Here is a 19,408-nt window from a genome sequence, read left to right on the forward strand (position 1 = left end):
TAGGTTTTACTCATTTAATCAATATTCTTTTTTTTTATGTTTTCCCTACTACTCTCGCTTAAATCTTTCATATAATCTATTTTAAAAAGGAAAAAAACCAAAACAACAACAAACCCCCAAACAATAACAACAACAACAGAACAACAAAGAAATTGGGAATTCAAAGAGTCGGGTAATTTTATTTTACAGTGCAACAGCGACATCTTGTGTCCTTACGAGGAATCACAGGCTACGCTTCAACGATGCAGTGAACATCTGTCGCCAGCGGGCGTCGCTGTTGAGTCACACTGCGTTGACTGCACAGACAGCAGAAGTCAACCAAAGAATTTCTTCCACAGCTGTCGCCATCTTGCTCCAGAACATAAACAACACCACCGAGTCCCGTTAGCGTTTGGGTGTACCGCTATTTTTCTTTTTCTTTTTTTTTTTTTACTTTTTTGATTTTGGAAGAAAACAACAACTCTTCCGGCCTCAGCGCCGATCCTTTCAAACAGAGATGATGTTTGATGTGGTCACCTGAGCCGCCGTGTCAGTCGGTATGACAGTCGTCAGCTGATGTGCGTTGCTTGTAAATTGGTTGTTGTGTGCGCGACCATGATACCATGACAACGGTGCGGCTGTCATTAGCACACCCTGAAGCATTTTATTTTAGCTTCATATCTACCCGCTTTAAGCCAGTTTTGAACGCCGTAAGCGGAATTGGCTTTTCAGTCGTGTATGTTTAAACCAGCTGAGCTTAGACGATGACGCCAGGCTAACCAGGCCGTTTGGTTTGTTAGCCGAATAAGCTACTTGTGTGTGTGCGTGTGTGCGCGTGTCTTTGGATAGCGCACATTGTGTTCTGGATGGGTTCTGCTGTGAAATAAGCTGAGCCGTTTCTTACACAGACATGGGGATACACTGCGGATTTCCTTACCGGGAGGGAGCGGAGGTTTAAAGGGGGCGGGGAGAGCAGCAGAGGGGGCTTGCTGCTCGTCATCCCCGAAGAAATGGACCAAGAGTACGAGAGACGGCTGCTGAGGCAAATCAACCACCAGAACCTGCCCGCAGAGGCCCGCCTGACCAAGGTGAGGAATAGAGAGCGATAGTTAACACGTTTCAGCACGGCTGCAGTCTTCTCGTGTGAGTGTGCTGTTTTTTATTAGCACTGATCTTTAGTGGACTGCTTATCTCTTACGTTCATCCTAGTGTTTGAGTGCTACCTGCAGTCCTGTCAGTGTGAAGTCAGGGGACCGCTTCATCCCTACTCGAGCTGGAAGCAACTGGAGCATCAACTTCCACTATGCCAATGTGAGAGGTGTTCGTTTGGTTAAACTAACAGTGACAGCTCAGTAATCCAGGCCAGTGGTGACATACCTTTCACTTTCTTGACAGGAGAACTGTCGCTCTCCCAGTCAGAACCATAAAGCAAAGGACGCCACTTCAGACTCAAGCAAAGGTCAGAAGTCTTTATTATTATTTGTTATGCAAATGTGTTATAACAATCATTTAAAGTCCAGATCTGCACCTCTAACACGAGCATTTTCATCACCGCTCTCACTGCCGCCCCTCCAGATGCTGTGGCCTATGCTGCCCTGTTGAGGAATGAGTTGCTGGGGGCCGGGATCGAGACGGTGCCAGACCCTCACACGGAAGACCGGCGGCATGCAGTCCTCTCGCAGGACTCTCACAGTCTTTTTAGGGTAAATGACAACGGGGGTGTGGGTGGCCATTAAAGTGAATTTAAAGCGACTCCTCCCGTGGGCTGTCAGTGTGATATTTACATGCGGCTGTCATAAACATTTCACGCATGTATTATGCTGTTATTTTTGACTCAAGTTGGCCATAAGAGACAACGTCCGTACCAAAACCTGGTGGCAGTTTGTAACTGTGGTTCTGTTTCCTCTCTGCAGTACACTGTCCACACTAAGAGAGTGCCTTTTGATAATGACAGTGAAGTCTCACCATACTCTCTTTCTCCACTTAGTAACAAAAGGTATGAAATGTCTCACACACATGCTGCTCACTCATCAGGTGTTTGAGCCGTGCTTTTTTCAGGAGGAGGGGTTTAACGTCTCCATGTTTTGTTTCTTGTAGTCACAAGCTGCTCCGCTCTCCCCGCAAACCAGCCCGAAAGATCTCCAAGATCCCCTTCAAAGTGCTCGATGCTCCGGAGCTGCAGGATGACTTCTACCTCAACCTGGTGGACTGGTCAGCAGGCAACCTGCTGAGTGTTGGTTTGGGAGCCTGCGTCTACCTGTGGAGTGCCTGCACTAGCCAGGTAAGTGGGGGTGTGGGTTAGATTTTAAAGAGGTGCGCTGCAGATAAGGAGTTCTGGAAGTGCTTATTTTTGTGTTTAAACAGGTGACGAGGCTGTGTGACCTTTCAGTGGACGGAGACTCTGTTACGTCAGTGTGCTGGAACGAGAGGGTGAGCAAGCGACTGCTGCTTGTGTGTGGCATGAGAGAGGAGAGTACAGACAGGAGAACAATAATGTTTGGGTTGCTCGTGTTTTAGGGGAGCCTGGTCGCCGTCGGGACGCACAAAGGTTACGTTCAGGTGTGGGATGCAGCAGGAGGGAGGAAGCTGACCAGTTTGGAGGGCCACTCAGCCAGAGTAGGTCAGTCCGAGCAGGAGCGAAGTGAATTCAGTCAAATGTGATTTGTGCATCTCTCGCTGAGAAGCCGTTTATCCTGCTGCTGGTAGTGGTTTCAGGAACTACCGTCGCTCTGAGCCTTTAAGCTCATGCTCAGCTCTCTTTATCTGGGGCATGAGAGTAAGAGAACCTACCCTGTGTGCCCAAGGTGCCCTGGCGTGGAATGGGGAGCAGTTGTCTTCTGGCAGTCGAGACCGAGTGATCCTACAGCGGGACGTCAGAACGCCGCCTTCTGCTGAGAGAAGGCTGCAAGGTCACAGACAGGAAGTGTGCGGTCTCAAATGGTCCCCCGATCACCAGCACCTTGCATCTGGAGGCAACGACAACAAGGTGAGGCGACTAAAACAGCACATACTTAAGGAAAGTTTTAGGTTAGAATCTAGGTAAAGGTTCAAAGTAAGCAAATTCAAGCTGTATTGATATCTATATATTTTAAAGCAGCTGTTCGTACCTCTTTAGCCTCTTCTAGGAGTAGCCCTTGAATTTTTGTTCTGAACTGAGTGGTCTCTTTTATATTTCTGCCTCCTTATAAAACAAATTGACTGGGTTTACACTAGAAAATATCGAGGGTGGTCTCTGCCCATGGAGTTACCCATGGAAATGATTCTAATGGCTGTCACAGCATGTTTTTATTGGCATAAACTGAGGTGTCAAAACTTTTCATTAAGGGTCTTTATGGAAGAAAGAGTTAAACTCAAAGCTCTCCTTACTGACCTCTTCCTGCCTTTTGAACAGTTACTGGTGTGGAACAGCTCCAGCCTTCTCCCTGTGCAGCAGTACAGTGACCACCTGGCAGCAGTGAAAGCCATCGCCTGGTCTCCGCACCAACACGGGCTGCTGGCGTCAGGCGGAGGCACGGCCGACCGCTGCCTGCGTTTCTGGAACACGCTGACGGGTCAGGCTCTGCAGAGCACAGACACCGGCTCCCAGGTCTGCAACCTGGCCTGGTCCAAACACGCCAACGAACTGGTGAGGAGACGCAGACACGCACTGCCCAACACTCTTAAGACGTGACGTCAGCACAGCAGCGTCTGGCTATAGATGATTTCATCAAGCTAGTTAGACCCACTTTGTGAAAACAGTAGCTCAAACATTAAATTAGCAAAACAGATCCCGTTTGGACAGCTTAATATAGAGCCAGTTACTAATGCGCACATTGCACCTGTGTTGTGTAATGCAGCGTTCGGTTTAGCTGGAACTGCGACCCCTGATGTGCTGAGTCATGGTCAGTTTTCATACTAGCCGGTGTTGGTTTTGTATTGAATTACATGATACTTGAAAGGCGTTTCTACTGTGCACACATGACAAAACCCTGAATTAAAACAGCTTAGTTACGCTCGACGTCCAGAGATGGTTGCAAATTGAAGTGAGCAGTATGTTGAAGGTGTTTCAAACTAATAAAGACTTCTGCAGTATGTTATTAAATTCCAATATTATCGTCTTACACTGGTGTTTTCTTGGAAAGAGCATAACCATCCAAATGTGGTCTGAAATTTCATTTCACTAGCTGGGCCCACGTCCTCATTTATGTTTGACAGCGTTTTAGCAGGAAAAAGTGAAAGCTTTGACATGAATTGAGCTGCGGTTTGGGGAAGGAATCGAAGGGGACTGGCGATGGCTCCCGGCCCTGGCAGATCCCTATGCACTAAATAGAAGTGAAGAAGTTGAAGAATGGAGAACAAGGAGGGAGGGAGGGTGGGGCACGTAAACGAGAATGATCAGCTTGCAGAACTAGGGGAACCTCGTGTTTGGAGGCGTGGTCCTGCTCCTGAAATTCCGATACATAATCTCCAATAAAAGTGGTGTTTAACTTCCTTTTTTACTTTTGCTGTTCAAAGATCACTATGTCTGCATAAAAAAAAATCAAGAATTCATACACTGCTTATGTTTAAGTACCGTTCCACTCAGGAACATCAGTACCGCATCAGACGCTAAACTGATGACGATCTGTGTTGTTTGCTTATTACATTTTTTTTTTTTTACAAAATCATCAATTTATATATTTATTATACAATAAATCAGGATGGGACATGGTTGGAAGCTCCCCCTTGAGTGCTTGGCAGAAGCATCCAACTGCAAAGTGGTAACTGCAATGCTGCTCTTTGTTTGCAGGTGAGCACACACGGCTACTCTCAGAACCAGATTCTGGTGTGGAAGTATCCATCGCTGACACAGGTGGCCAAGTTGACGGGACACTCCTACAGAGTCCTGTATCTGGTATGATTACACGTTCTAAATGAATCACTGTGCATGTTCAGCACTGATGTAACTAGATAGTTGCACTTTGATAACTTACACACTTCTAGCGTTGGAATACATTTTAATTCAGTGTGTAGCAACTAGGGATGGGTACCGGTGTCCGGTGACATCATGGCACCGGTTCTGACATAAACGGTAGTAACCAGACCGAAAAGCAGCGCACATTTCGGTGCTTTATTTCGGTGCTTTTTTTCCTGTGCTGTGATACACTTTAGATTCTAGCCAATCATTTTACGTTTCCGAGGATAGTAGACGGGCCCAGGTACGTACGTTCTGTTAGAACAGAGCTACAGATTAAAAATGCCCAAGGCAAAGCGGTCAAAGTCTGGCTGTACTTCACAGCAAAAGATGCAAACTCAGCAGCCTGCAACAAGTGCTTTAAGCTGATACTGTGATACTGTCAAAGGAGGTAACACCCCGAATCTGATGAAACACCTGGCGACGCATAGCGTTGTTTTTAAAAGCCGAGAAATGCGCCATATTTGATAGCTTGCTGCGAGACCTCACTCCGTGCACATCTACTGCGGGTGGGTTGCCTGTTATCGGACCCGGAGCAACATCCCCCAAAAACCCGAAGAATAGAGTCCTGGCCCCTAGCCCTCCCAGTGTAGCAGAAATGATGAGGATGATGATGGTAGCAGCCGTTCTTCTCTGCTTGAGTAACTTCATGTTGTTCGAGTGTAATTTACGTTGAGTAGGCTAACCACGTTATTACATTAATGCATGTAAGGTGAACTAGCAAACACCGTCGTAGTTACATGCGGCTGTCTTCTTGTTTGATGGCAGATACTCCCTTCACCCTGGCCAAAAAGGCTAAAATGACCAAAGAAAAAGTGGGAAACAGTTAAACATGAGAGGTTTTTGGACAAAGTTTGTTTTTTCCATTGTTTAAGCACTGCTTCCAGCCAAGAGTGATACCATATATGCCCCATAGCTGCAGAAAAGGCTAACATTGTTATATTTTTACAAAAAACAGCTGAACATGAGAGGTTTTTGGACAAAGTTTGTGTTCTCCATTCTTTAAGCACCGGTTTGAGCACCGTTTGAGCACCGGCACCGTTTCAAAAGTACCGGTTTGGCACCGGTATCGGATAAAACCTAAACGATACCCATCCCTAGTAGCAACATGCCGAAGTAAAACTGTGCAAGAATCACTCTGTGTTACATTTAATGGACATTAAACTAGGGATGCACTTAAATCCTGCGGTCTGCTTCCATTAGTGAATTCCACACTTCACTGTTGCATTATTTTTCACAGTAATAAAGAGGTAATTTGTGGTATTATATAAGTAAAGAAGCTGATTTTATAGTATGTCTTCGCACCAGTTAAAGCTCATGCCTGTGCTGTTGTTCTTACTGCATTCAGTGCATGTAAATCAAAAACATTTTGAGAATATTAAAGGATCTCAAAACTGTCTTTGTAACTGTCCTGTTAAATCTCTCACATGCCACATTTTTTCTGCGCTCTCAGGCTGTGTCACCAGACGGGGAGGCCATCGTTACAGGAGCGGGAGACGAGACACTACGATTCTGGAACGTCTTCAGTAAGACGCGCTGTACCAAGGTAGAGTAAATTATCCGAGAACTTTATATTCTTAATTTCTGAAAATGAGTAAAACTTGATGCATTTCAATGTGCTTCACACTGTTTTGATGCATTTCTCTTCCCAGGAATCAAAGTCAGTACTTAACCTCTTCACGAGAATACGATAGTAAACGGCCCGGGGGTCGGGACGGTCCTCTGGAGGAGCCTGCCGGGGTGTGGCTGTAATACACAGAGTCAAACAACGACACTCAGACTAGCCTCGCCGCACAAACTCTCATCCTTTTCTACAAAAGGATGGAGGCAAAACTTCGACGGACAACTGCCATCCCTCACAGTGATGTCACCGATTCCAGAAAAAAATAACACACACACAGAAACAGCAGTCTTTTGTCACAATTTGTTGTCTGCTTATCAAGTTGATCTCGTTCTTTTTTTGTTGTTGTTTTTTCCCGTTGTGAAAAGTGATCAAGTCGTTTTCTTATCTATCAGCAGAAGTACACCTGTGCAAGAGTTCTAAGCTAAATAATGTAATGTAAGATGTTTTTAAGAGGCGCTCCTTTGTAACAGAGAGAAGATAAAGCCTGACCTGGGTGGTTTTCTTTCATTAGATAATGTGTGAATATGATCTACAGCAGTATGCAACAGAAGAGGGAACCACAAATAAGTGAACAAACACGACCGGTTGCTCAGGTGGCTGCAGCAGAGTTTCATGTGTTTATTGTTGTTTTGTCAGTGTTCATAGACACGAAGCACAGGTTTGGAACCTTGCGCATTCCTGCCTATAGATACGAAAATGCCACCCTGACTCTTATCTCATTTTATCCTGCTTTGGATATTTTATTAAAAAATATGTCGCACAGAGAATCGATTATCTTATAAGTGTCCACTCAGTGTGTCTGTGGGAGCGTCTTGTTTTCCAGTCGTGCTTTCTTAAGTCTCATTTAGAACCAAAGCGTTTCTGAAAACGAGGATGAGCCGTGGGCCTTTCTCAAAGACCCGGTGAGGAAGTCGGATGCAACGCTGGCAGCTCCGACTAGTAATCTGAGTATCCAGAGCCCTGCGGACCTCGGCAGAGCAAAGCGAACTCCTTCACAATCTCCTTAACGCGACGCTTGTTGGTTTGTTCCCTTAGAGAGGGAAAAAAAAGAGAACAGATTTTGCTGTTGGACAGATTTGTATTTGAAATCATCTCCAAAGCTCATTGGTCATAAAATGTCATTTTATAAATGGGCCAAATATCATAAAGTCATGTCTCACATCCTAATTTGGCATCAGTAATGTTTCGAATGCGTTCACATTACATGCCGATACTTTTGTGTCTTTATCGTGGAATGAAACAAGTTTGTAACACAGCAAAACTACAGACAACACATTTAAAACGTTTTTGTTATTAACAATTATTTTTAATGTATACAAACACCAAGTCTGTTTTGTTCCATTTTGCCATCGATGAACATTACACTTAGGTCCATGATCTCTTGGACGATACAGCTTTTGCAGTTTTGCCTCTGAATGCCAGCACAGTGGATTTTAAATGTGCCTTTTAAATGTGATTAAAAGGCAGACTTTCAGCTTTAATTCGAGGGGTCTTATAAACGTTTTGCATTCACTCTTTATTAATTACAGCCATTTTTAGAGGCTCAAAGAGAGATTGGAAACTGACTGACAGCAGTATCCTGGTCAGGTGAGGCTTGTTTCATTGTTATTTCATGACAAGTGAAGCAGACAGATTATCTGAAGTTGACTTTGTATTTTATATCTTTTGACTGTAATTTTAAATATGAAGCACAAGAAGTCTGTGCAAGTTGGTGAGGACACCATTAGGCTGAAAAACTTAAATAAACCTATCAGAGAGAGAACAACTTTGAGAGGTGTAAAATCTACTGTATGGTTTATTTTTAAAAAGCAGAGGAATGCACTGGACAGCTAACCGACACCAGAAGACCACATGATGACTAAATACTTTCATGGTCAGGAAAAACGACTCGACAGCATTCTCAATGTCTACAATCAAGACACACTTTCATGAGTGGAAATGCAGAGGATTTACAACAAGGCGCAAACCACTGGTTACATTCAAAATGTGTTAAACCCTCGAATTAAAGCTGAACCTCTGCTCTTAAGTCATATCTTGACTGATTTAGAAACCACGGTGGTGGAGAACAGAGGAAAAACTACAAAACAATAAACAACTTGTCCATTAATCGAATAGGTAATACTTCTCTACCACTTGGTGCTGTACTTTACCTTAGAAGCTGCTGACTGAAGGTGTGTTTCTGCTCTGCAGTGAGCTGGGCACAGGGGAACCCTGGGGTCTGCAGTGTTTCTTTGAGCCACTGAGACAGCAGGGCCGGGCAGTGCCTGCTTAGATTGAGCAGCACCTCAGAGAAGTGCTCCGTCAGACTGCTGGGAGACTCACCTCCAACCGCCTGAGAGAGGAGGAAAAATGTACAATATGTTAGCATTAAAAGACAAATTCAGTGCCAGAATGAAAAAAGAAACCCATGGGTTTAACGAATTGAGGTGGACGCTCCGATACTGTCACTAGTTTACCTGCAGAACGGTCTCTGTCAGGAGCTTTCCATCCCTCTGCAGCACATCACCAAATGAGGGCATGTCTTTACAGCGACTCAGGAACTCTGTCTGCCAGGAATAGGGTAGAAAAGGTGAGAAATTCAGTTCTGACAAGAAACATGATGTTATATGAAAGTCTGCACATTTTTTGCCTCAGCTTACAAAGAACTGGCTGGCAGCTTTTACTGTGGGTGTCTCTGGAAACTTGAGTGACAGAATCCCTGCAGACAAACATGACTGATTCAGCGAGTGACTCACACAAAGGCACTTTTGCAGGAACTGTAAAAACAATGTAAAATTTTCTTTTCATGAGCATGCGGTGATACTCACCACAGTAAAACAGTGCTTTCACATCGAACTGCTCAGACAGATACAAATCAGGCTTCCTTTTAAGAATCTAACAGACGAGAAGACATGGGCGTTGTAGTCAAACAATGAATTTCTTAGACGCTCCTAAACTCGCACGGCTTCCACCAACCTGGGCGTGAAGGTCCATAAACGATTCAGCAATGTCAGGATGATCTCTCGGACCTGCCGAGCAAGCACACGGTAAGAAAAGCCCTGATTCAAAACAGGTGCATTTCCACGCAGCCTCTTTTTACCTTGCTGAAATATAGTGAGCGTGGTGGATGTTAACACTTCAGTGAGGCTTCTGATGTGAGGGATGTGATGCTCCTCTCCAGCAAATATGTGAACCATCTTTAAAACATACAGAAACAAAGAGACTGACATCTGAGCCTGCGAGAGTCTGTGTCAGAGTCAGAGGAGTAATACTTTAACTCTGGCCTGTGTATGCGGAGGTGTACCTGCCGAGCCAGGTCCAAAGCCGAGGCTTGTGGGAAGGCGCTATAGATCTCCCCCAGCATCTCTCCCAGCTGAGGAACCATGGGTCCAAAATCATGTAGGAGGGTTCGAACTGATTTATCAAAAACCCCACACACTGCCTGGTAGAGGGGGGTGCAGTGGGCATGTGTGAGTCATGAAACACACATACACACGTTTATGCAAGAGGTGAAAACCCTCCTACCTCTACCACCTCCGAGTCATGGAGCCATTTGCTGAGGATGGTCTGGATCAAAGTGAAGACTTGTTGTAGCACAACGACCACCTAAGTTTACGAAAAAAAGAAAAGAATAGTTTTTAATTAAAAAATATTAGCATAAGAAGTTCTATATATGAACTTTAACACTTTGTACCCACAGGCATAGTGGGGTTTTCTAACTGCTCTCTGCTAATCAAGCTGTTGTTTTTCCTCTGAACTTACTGGGTTTTGTGTGCTCTGGGGGACTGGGAGTCTGGAGCTGGCTGCTCCCTCTAAGCAGTCTGCCTGCCGATTGATGTCCAGAGTGGTAAAGAGACTGGCCAGCATCCCCACAATGTGGATGATGCTCTGTTTATTAGTGGGATTCAGCTGTGGGGAGAGAGAAGGTACATGGGTCTGATATGTACAGCACAAAGCTTGAAAAGCTTAAAAAATAAAGGACAAGTAACTGTCAAGTGTCAGAGTGAAGCCGCTGCTGTTACTGTAAAAGCTGTGTTAAGAATCTGAGTGTGAAAAGATGTTTTTAACATCTTAACTGACAAACTGCGCATCGAAATGCATTTTATCTGTACTCTAACAACTCTGGATTACATGCTGTGCTCTATTTGCAAAGGAAGCATTGTTACTCTTTCTAAATGTGGATATGTTATATAACAAATGACTGTTTGTGCACTTTCATCGGTGTTTTCACTTGTTTGTCAGTGCTTTAAACTGGAGGGAGGACGTGAGTGGAAAAACGCTGATGTCACATTCACGCAGGATTGTGCACCAGTGCAATCAAAATGTGATGACAGCTGTGGGGTTGCCCCCATCAGTTTGAATTTAAAAAAACACTCAGACGCAGAGCTGCTTCAGAAAAACAGAAAGTTCTTCTTTTTTCTCTCATGAAGTAAATGATGAACTAATCAAACTAATCACACTAATATCTCTTTTACTTCAGACCAAATTGTCACCAGCATTAAAAAAACAGCAAGGTCACCCAAACAATTCGTAGGCACCAGCACCTCTTCTGTAATTGTTGATTCAGTATCACATTTGTATCAGTTACAATGTAAGAATTTTCACTGTTAAAATAAAGGACGAGACTTGCCAAAAAAATACAGTACTATGCTTTATATAATAGAAGCTTACCAGTATAATTATCAGTACAACTGTATGTATCTGTATCTATCGTGCAATGCAGAGATAAGGAAAGAATCAAGGTGCTTCAGTGTCCACAGCTAATCACACGATGATGTGATTAGCAGCACTTAGCAGTACCTGTCACTTTAATTCCTGTGGTTGTATTAAGGATGGACTTAGTTTTTCACATGACTGCATATCGATATGGTTTCACTCAAATTGCACTGATGACGGTTTGTAGCTGAAACGTGGATTGAACATTGAGAATTTATACTAATAGGTAAGTGATGGTGTTTTGTCTGCTATGTGTTATTAAGACTGGTCACCCTATACAGAAAACACTGGAATAAACCATTACAGACTATTACAATACTACCCCACCCCCACCCGCCCACATTTACACATATACAAACACACTCAAAATAAACCAGACACTAATATTCTGTAGAAAATATACAAATACTGCTGCTCTTACTTTTTCTCAAAGGCTTCAGGATGTTCTATATTCAACTGGATTTACAAAGAATTGTAAACTATAGCATTTCCTGTATTTTTTTTAAACATCAATTTACTAAAGCATATAATTATTATTATTTTTACATTTACCTCCTGCTGGGCCAGTGTATCCAGCTGCTGGATGTGAGGCGTGATGAGTGAGTGCAGTCTCCCTAAAATCTCCTCTGATGGCAGGGCAGACAGCAGGAAACCCAAACCCTGCATCAGCCACATGCACTGGCTGCTCTGCACACACACACACACACACACACACACACACACACACACACACACACACACACATAATAAATTCCACCCTCAGACAGGGAGGTGATATGGTCTGTGTTTCAAAGTAACTGTGACTGTTTAAGGTTAAGAACTCACCTTGTGGACTTCTTTAACCAGTACATCCTACAAAAACACAGTAAACAAATCACCGCATGGTTTAAAAACCCTGATTACGTGTTGCTGTGTATTTCTCTGTGTCTGACCTGTGACACCGTCAGGATGTCCTGAGCGTAGGGGCCGAGGTCATACCGGCACTCCCTGCAGATCCTCTTCAGTGTAGATACACTAGACACAGACAGCTCTGGCTTTGCAAGGCCCTGAAGCACCATAGGCAATATGCCACCCAGCATCACCGGGTGGTCAGCCAGCCACTCAGCAAGTGAGCCTGTTCGACGAGGGATGTTAAATTTCCATTTGAGCATAAACACAAATCACAATCACAAATCTACGATCGTAAAAGAGAGCCGAGCAACCAAAGATCTGTTACCACAGACTAAGCAAGAAAAAGAGAAAATAAGAATTTTCTTTTAAAATAGGCATAACTTCTTACTATGAACAAGGACAATATCATGCAGGTGTCTGAACATACACTGTACCTATTGTGTACATCACAGTGTCGGCTAGCAAAATGTTGCTGATGTTGATTCTGGGGATCAGACCAATCAGACCGGGAATAACATCAGAGTAGTTCACGTCTATGGTCTCAGCTATGGACTGGAAGCCAAACAACAGCGCCTCAGTGTCCTGGAGATGGAAATAAACAAAGTCTGGTGTTAGAGACGACATGAAGCATTCCAAATTGAATATATATAGAACTAGCTTAGCAGCTCAGATTCTTTTATTTTATTTGTATAATTAAACTTTCTTGCTGTTTTTATAATTGTTTTTTTAATGATAATTTATTGTATTCATTTATTTTATATGTGGATTTTTCTGTTTGGCATCTGTTGTGGACAGTAAAGGATGTCTCTTTACTGTGCATATCACAATAAAACTTGTAATTTGAAAAAAAAAAGACACACAGCAATCAAAATAAAAAAAGAATGAAAATAAAGTAAGAATTTACTTCAACAACTGGTAAAACACGATGTTTGTAAAAGCTCTTAAACACAACTAAGCTGAGATGATAGAAACAAACAGTCTGTTACACACACAGTCAGATAACAAGCCACACATTCAGGAGCTGTAATATGTTTAATAGATCTGTTAAAACAAGTTATGTAAAAGCAACTATTGACTATAAGGCTCAAAAGATGAGATTATTTTGAATGGTCTGACTCACAGCAGTTGTAAAGGTGCAGACTTATTCCTCTAAATCATAAGTACAACTGAATAATTAAAACAATAACAATATCCCTAATACTCAGTGAAACATGCTATTTACTTCAGTTCTCTATTCCTAATGCTTAATGAAGTAGGAGTGAATCATGGTGAATTGTGCTATAGTTAGCTCTGAATACTGCTTTGAAGTGCTTGAACACTCAAGATAACAAGTGTGGGCTCTAGGAGAGAGCAAGGAGGCTGTCCTTTCTTCTGCAACATTAACAATGCTACCTTTCAGTGTCAGTCACTTTCTCTATAGGTGGCTCAGCTGAGCACAAATCTTTTGTTCAGTCAAAGAAAGACTAATATCGGCCCCTGATGGACACCTGGAAGATCTTATTTTTTGTTCTAAGAAGCAAGCACCAAGAATGGGTCACTAAAGCGGCCGGCACCATGTCATCACAGTTTTATAGAAGGACAGACTGAAACAACCAAATCTATTTGTGAACTAATTTACAATTTAGTTAACACACATATGCAATAACTGCAGGTTCATTACTACAGGTGAAACAACTTTTACAGTCTTATCAGTCATCAAAGATTAATTTGCAGTTTTAGCTTAGTTCATAGATAATCCTAATATATATGTGCGTATATATATATATATGTATTGCCTGGAATGATTACAAGAAGGGCCTGTCCCTGTGTGTTAGCCCTGCAACAGACTGGCGACCTGTCCAGGGTGTACCCCGCCTCTCGCCCTATGACAGCTGGGATAGGCTCCAGCACCCCCCGCAACCCTGAAAAGGATAAGCGGAAGTGAATGAATGGATGGATGGATTACAAGAAGGCCTATGACTCAATGCCCCACACATGGATCCTGGAATGCCTAGAACTATAGAAGATCAACAGGACCCTAAGAGCCTTCATCAGGAACTCAATGGGGATGTGGCGTACAACACTAGAGGCCAACTCCAAGCCCATAGCACAAGTCACCATCAAGTGCGGGATCTACCAAGGAGATGCTCTGTCCCCACTGCTGTTCTGCATAGGCCTGAACCCCCTCAGTGAGATCATTGACAAGACTGGCTAAAGATACCGACAACAGAATGGAGCAGTTGTCAGCCACCTCCTGTACATGGATGACATCAAGCTGTATGCCAAGAGTGAACGAGACATCGATTCACTGATCCACACTTCCAGGCTATACAGCAATGACAGCGGGATGTCATTGGGACTGGAGAAGTGTAGTCGGATGGTAACAAAGAGAGGGAAGGTAGTCAGAACGGAGGGGATCAAACTACCAGAAGGCAACATTGCAGACATAGAGGACAGTTACAAGTACCTGGGGATCCCGCAGGCGAATGGGAACCATGAAGAGGCCGCTAGAAAAGCTGCAACCACCAAGTACCTGCAGAGGGTCAGGCAAGTCCTGAGGAGTCAGCTGAATGGTAAGAACAAGATCCGGGCCATCAACACGTACGCCCTGCCCGTGATCAGGTACCCTGCTGGGGTAATAGGCTGGCCAAAGGAGGAGATAGAAGCCACTGACATAAAGACAAGAAAACTCCTTACCATGCATGGAGGGTTTCACCCCAAGTCCAGCACCCTGAGGCTGTACGCTAAGCGGAAGGAAGGGGGCCGGGGACTGGTGAGTGTCAGCACCACAGTCCAGGATGAGACAACGAACATCCACGAATACATCACAAAGATGGCCCCAACTGACCGCGTGCTCAGTGAATACCTCAGGCAGCAGAAACCCAAGAATGAGGAGGAAGAGGAGGCACTATCATGGAAGGATAGGCCCCTGCACGGTATGTACCACCAACAGATATGGGAGGTGTCTGATATCCAGAAATCCTACCAGTGTCTGGACAAAGCTGGACTGAAAGACAGCACAGAGGCACTAATCATGGCAGCACAAGAACAAGCTCTGAGCACAAGATCCATAGAGGCTGGGGTCTATCACACCAGGCAAGACCCCAGGTGCAGGCTGTGTAAAGATGCCCCAGAAACAATCCAGCACATAACAGCAGGGTGCAAGATGCTAGCAGGCAAGGCATACATGGAACGCCATAACCAAGTGGCCGGCATAGTGTACAGGAACATCTGTGCCGAGTATAACCTGGAATCCCGAGGACAAAATGGGAGATGCCCCCAAGGGTGGTGGAGAATGACCGAGCTAAGATCCTGTGGGACTTCCAGATACAGACGGACAAAATGGTGGTGGCTAACCAACCGGACATAGTGGTGGTAGACAAACAGAAGAAGACGGCCGTAGTGATTGATGTAGCGGTTCCCAATGACAGCAACATCAGGAAGAAGGAACAGAAATACCAAGGGCTCAGAGAAGAGCTCGAGAAAATGTGGAGGGTGAAGGTAACGGTGGTCCCCGTGGTAATCGGAGCACTAGGTGCGGTGACTCCCAAACTAGGCAAGTGGCTCCAGCAGATCCCAGGAAAAACATCGGAGATCTCTGTCCAGAAGAGCGCAGTCCTGGGAACGGCTAAGATGCTGCGCAGGACCCTCAAGCTCCCAGGCCTCTGGTAGAGGACCCGAGCTTGAAGGATAGACCGCCTGCAGGGGCGAGCGAGGAATTTATATATATATATAATATATAAAATCTCATGAGTAGGGTGAGAAGCTGGAAAAACAGAAGCAGCTGTTTAGCTGAGCTGATTTGATCAGTTCTCCTGCACAGCTCTGGGACAAGCTGGTTTATTACTGCTCTGTAAATTCCAGTAGCTTTCCTGACTTACACAAATGAGTAACTCATTTATGTAATTAAAGAATTTATGCTTTTATTATTTATGCGTTTTTTTTATTAAGTAGATGTTCATTGCACTGTGAAAATAATAGTTTACTCTTTTTATGAGTGACTTCAATTACTTTGCCTCTTGTTTGGGTGGTTAATGTCTTACACCTGGACTACTTTAAAGCCATGACAAAGTCATTCATCTTTCAAAGACCGATGGGTTGCATGCAACAGGAAAAAGACCCTCCCAAAAAATCTGCAAACTTTCAGAATAAGAAGCCTTTAGATTTTAAATGTAACTAAACAAGTGTCTGCACACATGGTTTTATATAATCACAAGTGGAACTAAGCGATGCTTTGTGACCTGTTTTCTGCCCCTCGGTCCTTGTATACAAGATAGATCACAATCTAGGGAAAAATACAAAAAGCTCAAACTGCTGCCTCCACTTGTGTAAATTAACTTTTCAGATGAGCAGTCTCAGCTGCTTTAGAAGGAGAAAAATAAAGTACGAATATCTGAACTGTATTTTTGCCTTTATTTATTATACGCATGTATTATATGTATGTATGTGATGTTTTTAGAGGAATGCAACCTCTTTGCCATTTATCTCAATGGCTTTCTGAAGCACCTGAATCACTTGAGTAATGCTTACTTACTTTTTTAAGGTTGTGTGGTTTTTACAAGTAAATCAAAAGCTCATTGTATGAAAATTCAGTTAATACAATTTCATTTTAAGCGGCTGAATAGGAGTTATTCAGGGCATTACCTGCCATACTGCTGACTGCTGGGGGTCCATCAGTAGTCTGCCAAGCCTCTCATAGAGGTTACTGAGCAGCTCTGCCCCCAACATTTCATACACGTACATCAAAGTGTCCGAGATGTCGACCCTACAAAGTCAGGAAAACATATTTGTAAAGTTGGTCTTGGGCGTTGAAGAAAGATTATCAGTGTAGATTATTAAAGTCAGCCTCCAAATTTCAATCAAACAGAAAAAATATTAACACCAGACCCACCTGTAAATACGAAACTGCTCTTTGTCATCAGAGGACCAGGAGGCGTACTCTTCCTGGGAGGGATAGTGGGATTTATGAAGCAGCACGTCCACCAGTTGGAAGTAAACTGGCCTGTAAACCTGCAGGTAAACACACTGCTTCTCCTCCTCAAATGACAAAATGTCATCCTAAAAATGATAACAAGCTGATTTTGTAAAAAGGAAGTATAAATCTTTTGTCCTAATGGACAACACGTTAATACTTCACTCTCCATACCTGCAGAGTGTACCAGAAGGTGAGAGTAAGAGAACTTGTGGTCTCATTAACTGGGTAGTGTCCAGGGATGCCGGTGCAGAAGAGAATCATGTTAACCAGAGCTAGGTATTCTTGCCAGTGGTCCACCTGTTCCAACAGAACTCTGTCACAGGGAAAGAAATGTAAGAAATAAAAGAACATTTCAGACATAAAAGACAAATGGTGGAGCCCAGGTACAGGGTAGAGTGTGTGTGTGTAGGTGTGTGCTACTCTGTGTACCTGGAGTGTGTTTCCCCTAAAGCAACTGCAATTCGACAGATACCATGTGAGGTTTCCATGTCCCCATCCTGAGCTGCTGTCTTCAGTTGGTCATAGAGGCCCAGCACCAGAGGCATCAGGCTCAGTAGAGCATTAATGTACCTGCACACAAATGTTTGGAGTCATCCACCCATATGCTGCATGTCACTCATCATCACCTAATCATCCAGCTGTGCTTCTCACCTTTGGCAGTCGGGCTGTGAGATGGCGTTAACTACCGTCTCCACAGCTGCGTCAAACAGCTCTGGGTCGGACAACGCGGTGAAGCAGTCATGGAGCAGTTCCTGGATTTCCCCCAAAGGCACATCTAGCGCCACCCAGCTAGACAAGCATTTGAGCACCTTCTCTTTCACCTGACTCGATGAGTCCTGGCTCTGCATGAGCTGTCGCAGCAGAGGACACACCACTGCCCACTCTCCGGCAAGAGCCTCCCTCAGCTGGCCTCGCCGAGCTTGAGCCAAGCGGCTGCTCTGGAACTCCTCTGGAAGCACGGTGAGAAGCTCTAGCAGAGTGAGACAATGTGTGTGGGGGTCCTGAGAGGCCTTTGCTCCAGAGCCATCTTCAGGATCAGGTTTGTGCGGTTGGAAAGCCCTCACCATGTCCGCCACCGGCTGAGACCAGGCCTGGGGAATTACGTTAAGAGCCAAAGAGGCCAGTGCTACACACAAACGAGTCAGCACCATTTTAGGCCCAGAAGAGAACTGCAAGATATGGCTGAGCAGTTGCGTCCTCAGGCTCTCGTGCTGGTCTGCAGCGAGGTCACTCCAGTGACGGGAGATCTTGGTGTGCAGGGTGCTGGCACCGAAGAACTGAACCTCTGGGATCTGCAAAGCGACACATTCACACACGGCTGCTCTTAGTTTCACATTCAACCAGGCTGTATTAAGTTATGGTGCCTAATGTTTGTTACAGAAAAGTGAAGCGTGGGGGTAAAGAGGGGAAAAACTACAGACCTTGTCAGGGCTGAGCAGGGCCCAGCAGAAGTGCCAAGCCTGTGCAGAGGCCTGGGCCTGGGTCAGCCACTTCTGGGCTACATTCTTATGCTCCATGTCTGGATCAAAGTACAGCTGGTAGAGAGCCTGGATGGAGAAACACATACCAGTGCAGAGAACAAAGTAAGCGATGTAAGAAGTCAAAGGGATATGCCGAGAATATTTTAGCACATAAAACTGGCTTTAAATTTGCAGGGCAACATGTACAACAACCACTAATAATCATTAATAATGCTGGATGGCCAAATGTTTGAATTTACTGAAAAATGTGTTGTCACAGCAACTAATCCAAAGCACATGTGTTAGTTATTATTAGTACAGCAGGTGCTTCTAACTGGCATCATATTACAAATGCTACACTTTGCCCAGTCTCTCTATGATGAGCAAACTACAGTTATTTACATGATAAAAAAAATCGTTTCACTAATTTGGTATGAAATCATATTTATATCAGCAGAATGTGCTGCAGTTCTTTTTCTTCCTGGGAAAACATGCTGCTGTTTCCATTCCATAACTCAAACTTCCCAGTTAAATGCACGAGTTTTGACTAATATCCTAACTTACCGACTCCACATTCTCCAGCGTTAACTCCAGCTCCACCGGGGTGCCTCCCGGGTTGCCTGGAGGCTCCATCTGGGACAGGGTGAAGGTTTCTTTTACTGTTGCGTCTGGATATCCTTTACAGCTCAAAGCCTGATTTTTTAAGGAAAAAAATTAAAGGAAAATTCGGCGTCTTCTAAAGTGTGTCAAGACAACGCCGAGAGAGGACGCAGCGGGTCATTCAGCTGTCCGTGCGGCACACAGGTGGGCAGTGCGCTCAGCCGTGACGACACGCTGACCTCAGTGGGAACTGAGAGGTGGCTGAGCCAACC

At 44.3% G+C, this 19,408-nt stretch overlaps 2 protein-coding genes across 3 annotated transcripts; one reads left to right on the forward strand and one right to left on the reverse strand.

Annotated features, from left to right (window-relative positions):
- The first annotated feature begins 154 nt into the window (after positions 1-154).
- Positions 155-7,303, forward strand: fzr1b (fizzy/cell division cycle 20 related 1b). Of its 2 annotated transcripts, none has more exons than XM_026148644.2 (14): positions 155-536; positions 888-1,067; positions 1,189-1,290; positions 1,375-1,438; positions 1,555-1,682; positions 1,893-1,975; positions 2,077-2,260; positions 2,344-2,409; positions 2,497-2,599; positions 2,784-2,965; positions 3,371-3,604; positions 4,748-4,852; positions 6,366-6,458; positions 6,565-7,303. In XM_026148644.2, the coding sequence occupies exons 1-14, from the start codon at positions 507-509 to the stop codon at positions 6,604-6,606; spliced, it is 1,596 nt and encodes a 531-aa protein (XP_026004429.1). In that variant the 5' UTR covers positions 155-506; the 3' UTR covers positions 6,607-7,303. The 2 variants fall into 2 exon arrangements, with proteins under 2 accessions (XP_026004429.1, XP_026004431.1); XM_026148646.2 differs by having other exon boundaries at positions 157-557.
- On the reverse strand, positions 7,126-19,248 carry LOC113009939 (importin-13-like). The gene is made up of 21 exons (XM_026148636.2): positions 19,101-19,248; positions 18,498-18,623; positions 17,728-18,368; positions 17,506-17,646; positions 17,248-17,389; positions 16,993-17,159; positions 16,746-16,866; positions 12,557-12,704; positions 12,164-12,345; positions 12,057-12,083; positions 11,784-11,918; positions 10,278-10,424; positions 10,041-10,121; positions 9,820-9,957; positions 9,616-9,712; positions 9,492-9,544; positions 9,344-9,410; positions 9,176-9,234; positions 8,993-9,082; positions 8,687-8,868; positions 7,126-7,566 (listed from the first exon to the last, which is right to left on the reverse strand). Exons 1-21 carry the CDS (start codon positions 19,167-19,169, stop codon positions 7,473-7,475), a joined length of 2,907 nt encoding a protein of 968 aa, XP_026004421.1. The 5' UTR covers positions 19,170-19,248; the 3' UTR covers positions 7,126-7,472.
- Positions 19,249-19,408: the final 160 nt, after the last annotated feature.

This window comes from Astatotilapia calliptera, chromosome 18 (assembly GCF_964374335.1).
Source record: "Astatotilapia calliptera chromosome 18, fAstCal68.1, whole genome shotgun sequence".
NCBI classification, from domain to species: domain Eukaryota; kingdom Metazoa; phylum Chordata; class Actinopteri; order Cichliformes; family Cichlidae; genus Astatotilapia; species Astatotilapia calliptera.

Bases quoted from the DNA above. Each gene is read 5' to 3' on its own strand.
- LOC113009939 (XM_026148636.2), bottom strand. From the start codon at position 19,169: ATGGAGCCTCCAGGCAACCCGGGAGGCACCCCGGTGGAGCTGGAGTTA. The intron at 17,390-17,505 runs GTACACAGAGTA...TCCCTGTGACAG, and splicing joins TTAGGGGAAACACACTCCAG to AGTTCTGTTGGAACAGGTGG. The intron at 12,705-16,745 runs GTAATGCCCTGA...TTCCATCTCCAG, and splicing joins AGCAGTCAGCAGTATGGCAG to GACACTGAGGCGCTGTTGTT.
- fzr1b (XM_026148644.2), top strand. From the start codon at position 507: ATGTGGTCACCTGAGCCGCCGTGTCAGTCG. The intron at 1,976-2,076 runs GTATGAAATGTC...TGTTTCTTGTAG, and splicing joins TCTCCACTTAGTAACAAAAG to TCACAAGCTGCTCCGCTCTC. The intron at 2,261-2,343 runs GTAAGTGGGGGT...GTGTTTAAACAG, and splicing joins GGAGTGCCTGCACTAGCCAG to GTGACGAGGCTGTGTGACCT.